This window comes from Punica granatum, chromosome 1 (genome assembly GCF_007655135.1).
Source record: "Punica granatum isolate Tunisia-2019 chromosome 1, ASM765513v2, whole genome shotgun sequence".
NCBI lineage: Eukaryota > Viridiplantae > Streptophyta > Magnoliopsida > Myrtales > Lythraceae > Punica > Punica granatum.
In genome coordinates this window covers 16,386,791-16,394,767 of record NC_045127.1, presented here as the reverse complement: position 1 = coordinate 16,394,767, position 7,977 = coordinate 16,386,791, and the positions used below count along the sequence as shown (strand labels likewise).

At 35.8% G+C, this 7,977-nt stretch overlaps 1 protein-coding gene across 1 annotated transcript; it reads right to left on the bottom strand.

The window, feature by feature from the left end:
• Positions 1-5,909: 5,909 nt before the first annotated feature.
• On the bottom strand, positions 5,910-7,977 carry LOC116192490 (thiamine phosphate phosphatase-like protein). The gene is made up of 4 exons (XM_031521048.1): positions 7,598-7,977; positions 6,952-7,073; positions 6,603-6,804; positions 5,910-6,407 (listed from the first exon to the last, which is right to left on the bottom strand). Exons 1-4 carry the CDS (start codon positions 7,916-7,918, stop codon positions 6,090-6,092), a joined length of 963 nt encoding a protein of 320 aa, XP_031376908.1. The 5' UTR covers positions 7,919-7,977; the 3' UTR covers positions 5,910-6,089.

Below are 7,977 nucleotides of genomic sequence, written 5' to 3'. Positions count from 1 at the left end.
CATCTTCTATCATAGTATCAATAACCAACATATCTCCAAGATTCGTCTTTCCATTTTCACGAGGATGGCTAGTCTCCGCAAAACTACATGAAGACTCGAACAAGTGTCGCTCATATTCCAATCGCTATAATTTGCCCTTTAGAAATCATTTCATATGCCTCCATATAAATACTAGATTCTTTCCATCTTCAATACAATCTCTTTGTAACCTTTGCCACCAAATAGAAGTTTTGCCTTTTAAACGATAAGCAACATGATTAACTCAGCTTCCATCATCTGAGATGTCATAGTAGTCCAAAAATTATCCACATCAAAAAAATCCACTTCAATAACTCCTCAGCATTCATGCTTCCATTGAAAATAGAGATTTTCTTTGGGCGGTAATCCTCTAGCTCGTCAACAACTTCATCTTCTACTCTAACATTCCGCATTGGATCTGGTCGTGCACAATGTGGAGGAGTTGTCGGTATAGCCAACCTTTCGAGTGCTTGGGTCACTCGATCAAGTCGGGCTAGAATTTATCTTGTCCTTCGTTGGAATCTAAGGACCGGAGCTTCCTCGAGAGTAAGTCCTTTGGGAACTTGATCGGGTTTGCCTTCAACCATTGTCTTTGCATGTTCAGCAAAATTTCACTTCATCACCCTTGTTTACACTCCCTTGCATGTTTCACTCAACCAACAAGAATAAAACTTTTGCTCTTATACTAAATGATATGCTCTCGAATTAGATTTAAGATTTGATATCAAATGATGTGTTCTCTAATCAGAAATATATAAGAAAAAAGGGTGGAATGTAGAACCAACTATACTCACATAATAAGATAAATTGCACCGATGCTCAATGGTGATTAATAAGAATCGGGGTTTCGCTACTAAAAAATTGAGATTGTTTAGATAAGAAAGATAGGACATGCTCAAAACATTAGAGCTTATATAATGCTCTTACACTCACTAGAGTAATGACAACAACTAGAGTTAATGATAAGTAAAGATAACTGGTTTCCAAGAATTAATACTTAAAAAGATGAAAAGAAAGCACAAAAAGTCTTCATACATTAATTGCTAATCTCCATTACTACAATCACTTTTGAAAATTCATCCAAAATGCCGAAGGCATTTTATCGGACACCTACTCAAGTTGGTCAAATGTTTTATCACCTAATTTTAGGGCACTTAAGTGTGATAATGTACTCGGACCAAGCCGCATAAAGTTTCTAGGCCTTTAAATGCATTATTGGATCTGAAACAGATTCCGATACGTCTTGTGATGCATTTTGAAGCACATCAATTACCCCACCTGGTGTGGTTGTGGGCGGGCCTTGTGGGTAGAGTTGTTAGTTGGTGGGGAGGCCCTCCACCCTAATACTAAGAAAAATCGTGCTCATTTTTTATTTAATCTTGTTTTTTTAAAAAATTTTGAAATAAAATTTATTGACAAAACACCATGTAAGCACATAAGTCCAATGCGGCACCTAATAATCTATGGCACTAGAAAAATAAGAGCAGTACGTGTACAAACTTAACATTACAGCGTGACATTATCTTTTTTTGAAACTGTAATAGGTGTAAATAGAATTTATGATTTTCTTTATTTCAAAAAAAAGAAAAAGAAGCGGGGTGATGGAGGGCCAGTCCTTCCCAATGAGGTCAACATCGAACTCCAAGGGCCGCTAGCAACCTTGCTTGGGATGGTGGGTCAAGTGCCCCTCTTTTCCTCTCAATATACTATTCTACTTTTTTAATAAAATAAAAATATTTAAATAGAAATTAACTTTGGCTATAAATAAATATATTTTGGAAAAAGCCATATTTGGTCCTCAACTGCCCATTTTCATTCTAAACCCTTTTTTTTTGTTCAACTTCGTCCTTAATGTTGCACCATTTGTTCACGTCAGTCCTCCCATTAACTTTTTTGTCAAAACTCAAAAGATCTATTCTTCCTCAAAAAATATTTTCAAATAATAATTTTAAAAATAAAAATAAAAATCTTAAAAAGAAAAGAGTAAAAGGAAAAATCGTTGTAGTAGGAAAGGGGCCGAAGCCTCTCCGGGGGCAACCCCTCCCCTGATGAGGTCGTCGGTGACCTCTGCAGTTGCTGACGACCTCGTCAGGAGTGGAGTCGCCTCTAGAGGAGCCCCCTCCCCTAGAATCGAGGGGGTCCTAGTTACGGCTGAGATGCCTCAATTCTTAGGGAGGAGACCCCACCAGCGGCCACTGCTCCCCCACGTGAGGTCGCTGGCAATTGCAAAGGTCACTAGCGACCTTGCCCAAAGGGGGATAATAGCTGGTGAGGCTCTGGCCGCCCTCCTCTCCTCCTTCTCCCTTCCCTTCACTTTTTATTTCAATTTTGTTACTTTTTTAAATATATTTAATAAAATTATAAATTTTATAATATTTTCATATGAAAAAGTGAAATTTGACGTGAGAGTAGATGGTAAGATTGGAGTGAACGAAACGTGCAACATTAAGGAAGAAGTTGAAAAAAAAAAGGTTTAGGACGAAAATTAAAGAGCGATGTAAGGTTGTAAAAAAAAAAAAGAAGATTTTTTCTCAAAATATTTCAAAAACTTTTATTTTCATATTTACTTTTTCGAAATGGCGAGAGGTAAATACATAGTCTTTTCAAAGTTAACACGTACAAAGGGAAATAATAGCGTAGTACTTAATGTCCTCTTTCTTTCCATATAATCAAACACGGTAATTAATGCAATAATTGTCTATTAAATAAGAGTCAATCAAACCATAAATTTGTGGAGGAGGAACTGAAATGGTGGGGTTCGAAAAGTGTAAAAGGAGCAATATAAGATGTCCTATCAGGACACAGGAGAATGGGAACAACGTATATAGATGTAGATGTGTTGCTCCATGTCCTTTCCCTCTCCTTTTCTCTTTTCCAAGCTCCCATTTTTCTTCGCTCATCGCGTACGATCGAATGACACATAACATTGTTTGCACAAAACATAAGATTTCAAGATACCAACTAAGATAACAGATCGGTATGATTTAATTTGCTGTGGTTGTTACTTGGAAGAGATAGAACTAAAGCAATCTCGGTACTTATTTTTCTCTTCTCTTTCGATCGAGTAGGGATTAGACAAAAGTCCAATTTATCATCAGATTGTCGAGATATCACGAAATATAGATTATCTGATAAAAGATTCCAATTTCCACAGAACGCGGATGGAACAGCAAGCTGATGTTGAATAGACCCGAATTGTCATCTCTCATGAAATGATATACAAGATGATGCTGGGATTAACTATAATTTGTTGAAAATGACATTGGAGTTAAAAACGTTCCTCTTTCAACCTTTTCAACTTTATGTAATTAAATTTTTAAAAGGTTAAATTAAAATAATTCTTGTGGGGGGGGGGGGGGGGCGTAGATTACAAGGATGCTGTCCAAAGGGGGTTGTTAAAAAAGCAACATGGGGCATATTATGTTACTTTCTTTTTCTTCACCAAGATCTGACGTGCTTTTTGTCTATTAGGAAAAATTCAGATTCTTCTTTCTCCTCCCAGGAAATTAATAGGGATATGCCCTCAATTAGTACGAGGTGCCGGATATATGACCGATTCTAATTTTCGATGCTATTTTTCACATGATATGTATGATTCAAAAGGATTTTGACTAAAACAATATAGATCGGTTGTTAATGCTGACGTATTATTTACACGAGTTCGTGATTATTCACATGCTATCCATTAATCACGGATAAGTTCAGGTTTCAACATGACCGTGAATTTCAACGTTACTAGTCAAAAACCTCTTTCCATCCTATGATGGAATGAGTACAGGGAATTATTGGGGTTCAGGTTCAATCATGGAGGAGAATTATATGGGAAGAAAATCAGCCTTTGTGGGCCCTTAGTGAGTGTGGGTCAAAGCCCATGACGCGCAGGCAGATCTGTGGGCCCACCTTCCTTATGAGCTTGAAGCCCATCATGAGAGTAATTATCCGCTCGTAGGGATAAATATGCATAAGCTTTAACTAGATGGTATGCAAATGAACTTTGTAACCTGAAACTTGGTCCCGGTCTTATCGTGGTCGGACATCCACGAAAAGCGACTCTCAACCATAGACTCATAAATCCACGTGGAACTAAGTGGCAATAAATATCGAGTCTTATAAGATTATTCTGATTATAAACTAAGTTTATCTTTACAAGAACATTTCATTTATTTTCTGTCAAATAACAAAAACAACTACCAACTCTCCCGTTTTCCTATCATCTCACTTCCCTTATTTTCTCTACACTCTCGCTCCTTTCTCAATTCTCTCTCTTCTTCACGTTAAAGCTTTCTTTAATTTTTTTCTATATATTTAATTACTTATTTTCCATATTTTTTATACGGGAAAAGACTCTAGTGACATAACTTTCAGTTACCTAAAATACCCTCAACAAAATATTTCAAACTAATAACCACTACTAGATTAGGGTTATAATTACAACCGTACTTGATTAACTATTCTATTTTTTTTCTCTACCACCTCCCATATCCCTCCTCTCTGTATTTCTCTCTCTCCCTCCCTCATGTGCTTTACAACCGCACACTTCTCTCTGTTCTTTTTTTTTTTTTTGGAAATGGTGACACACTTCTCTTTTTTGTTTCATTCACAGTTTATTTATTAATTAATTTTAAAAATACCAACATTGATTGATAATCTAATTGGATCTATTTAAATATTTTATTTTACTTAAATCTATATAGTAATTTTGTTGATGTAACTTTCCTTCTCCCTATAATATTCATTACAAAATAATATTTTAATTTGAGAATCATTGGATGTGAAGCGAATTAGGATTAGATCAGTAAATTCACACGCTATTTGTAACTATCACATAACTATCCAAATATTCTCCTATTTATCATCTCTTCACTTTCTCTCTCTCCTTTCAAACCATCACTTTCATATTATTTTTCTTTTTTATTTCTTTTATAATTTTATTATTCTCTATTAAAAAGTGGCCAAAAAATTTATTAAGAAATTATTCATAGTATAGTAAAACATAGGATGCGCAAAAAGGGATTAAAATTACTTTAGAATTATAATTTCTAAAACAACTTTTGCAGATTTAATTTTATACAAAATTTCGATTTAATTTCCTACGTAGCATGGGTCCTCATCTAGTTTATTTTAATTGTTTTGTAAAAGGGTCACATATGAAAGGTGTTGTAGATCCACCCAAAAAAATTCACCCAGAAAGGTATTACGCACACATGTTTTTTTATCGATGATAATTGAATTTGGTTTAAATAAATCAATATTTAAATTTATAAGATTCATGTATTAGATCAATACATTAATAAAAGTATTCTTTACTAAAAACTTTGCATGTAATGTGGGTATACGTCTAGTATACATATATTGGCGTATATCTATACTATGGAGAATGACTCCTTGGGCTAACGTTGAGTTTCCAAAAAAATCTTGATCAAATAATTATAATAAATAACTATTATTAAATTTGGATTAAAATGGTAAATGCACGTGAAAAACTAATTTATTTTCTCTGGACAACACTCCCACATTCCCCTCTATCCCTACTTCTGTCTCCCCTCATAACTCAGTTTCTCCTCATATTACAATTTTGAGGTTGACTATCAAAAAGTTTATTTTGAAACTAAAAAAGCGTCGAATTTTATTAAATTAATTTTACTCATTTGATTTTACCATTCTCATTCGCAAAATGTATTAATTTAGTATTATTTCCATGAAAATAAAATATTTCAGGGGAAAATCTAAAGAATTTAATATTTTATTAGTAAACGAGAAGAGTAAATATTATCTAAGAATGAAATTTACAATCATAAACTAATAACTATTTTTTAGATCAACTTAAATAATAAAATGGACCAGTTTATGTCACGAATAATGATTCCGTGCAACACATGGTAAAAGGGCTAGTAACATATATTACTTCTCATTTACAATTGTGAAACCTCAAATGCGATCATCAATGGAATGGGAAGTCAACACTTTGTGACAGTCACTCGAAACATTTCCATATGATCATTCCACTTTTTATGGCTATTTGTATGTATATTTTCACTGTGGAGGAACTTTGCACTCTCAACCGCCAATTCTCAATAGGCAGAGGGCTCATCAAAATTGCCATTTTCATGTTGGCAGTAACTGATCAGGGCTCTCTTAATTGAGCTCAACAGGACAGCCTCAAGCCCTTCTCCATCACTCCATTCATGGACCTCTGCCTTTATAAGCTTCTGGTTCTTGCAAACGAGCTCCCATACCGGAAAGTCCTTCCTTGGCATCAAAGTATCCTTGGCTCTAAGAGCCAAACCGGCACAGAAATCGGCGGATCCATCCCCGACGTAGATGAACCGGTTCCCTAATTCTTCACCCTTGGTGGAAGACGAGGCCATCAGCTTCTCCATTATCAGACCCTGCGATGTGAGAGATAAAAATGTTGGCTGTTGACGGAGCTGGACAAGAAAAAAATAAATGATTTATGATATCGTGCCTTGGCCCGACATCAAGTCATCTACCCAACTCTTGACTAAATGCTCAAAGAGCACTTAGTTTATGGCTGAAAATCGCATCGGCAATTAATACTGCCATCAAGTTTACTAATTAATTACCTTGCACATGTTCGGAGGGCAGGTGTTGCAGCCATGGATGGACTTATTGAAATCGTGGTAGGGTAAAATTCGGAGCCTCCCACTCTCATTGATAAAGCTCGGGTTCGTGTAGATCATGGAGAAGCAGTCCATCAGCCCATTATGCTCCAATATTGTCTTGATAAAGAACATATTCGCGTCACTCAGTATCCTCAGATCGCACCTGCAAATTGATGTTTGGGCATTGGAAAGTGATTGAAAAATTTTGAAAATAGATAAGACCTATCGAAGAAATATTCCAAAACAACTCTTGGAGATTAAAATTAATTGAAATTCGAAAATGGAGTGCATACGAGACTGCATTACATACCCAGCAGAATGAGCTGACCTAATGGCAGAGGCAATGCGGGGATGCAGAAGAGCCTTTCTTAAGCAGTCAGCAATGTCCCCAATTGATTTACCAAGTGAGTGAATTTCACTCATCATTTGATCCTGAAAAAAATGAGAAAAAGAATTATAAATGATATTCCGAAAATAATATATATATTTCGATGATAATTTATATATAAAGTTAATGTAAGTGGATCTTGTGGTTTATTTCATGCGTGCATTCATACTTTTTCTTTTCTTGAATTGAAGTATCCAGAAGAAAAATAAATATAAATTTCGTTCCATATATATTTTTAATACTTCTATAAACTCGACCCAGTCAAGGCTTTGAATGATGAAATACAGATTATTCAATGATATTTTTGGCCTGTTTGAAATTGATCCGGGAAAATATTACTCTTTAGGGTACTTGAAAAAGAAGTTTTAAATTTTCCGCCGCTATATTACCTCCGTCATGGGTGTCACCGATTGATCCAGTTATCTGTCGGCTTCAAAAGTAGCATCTATCAGATTATTCTTACGCCAAAAAACAACTGAGTTTTCCACTTCCGCGTACCAATAGGTGAGATATGACCAGTGCCATAGTTCGAAGAGAATATAAGAAAAACACAATGATGATATCGTACCATGAGGGTGTTCCAGGGAGTGCCAGTAAGGAGAAGCTGACGGAAGGTATCGGAGAGGCCGAACTGATCGACAACCCAGTTGTCGCTGTCGCAGTCAAGGATCGTCTTGTCAAAGTCGAACACAACCACCACCCTAGTCTCTTCTCCCGATCCAAAACCATCCATCTTTCCAATTGCCTTCCCTTCGCCCCTGCACCAATATCTCTTGCTGGTAATCTGAAGCAGCAGGATTGGCTCTCCGTCCCTATCGATATGTATATAGCAGAAACAATTAACGAGTAGATCGAGAATAGAGATTGATATGCATAAATACATATACATACACACACACACACACACACACACACATATATATATTATAGGGATACCTTCTTTTTAGT

Excerpts from the sequence above, each read along its gene's own strand:
- LOC116192490 (XM_031521048.1), bottom strand. The coding sequence starts at position 7,918 with ATGTATATGTATTTATGCATATCAATCTCTATTCTCGATCTACTCGTT. Across the intron at positions 6,805-6,951 it reads AGGTCAGCTCATTCTGCTGG|GTGCGATCTGAGGATACTGA; the intron begins GTATGTAATGCA and ends ATCAATTTGCAG. Across the intron at positions 6,408-6,602 it reads GCCCTCCGAACATGTGCAAG|GGTCTGATAATGGAGAAGCT; the intron begins GTAATTAATTAG and ends CTCACATCGCAG.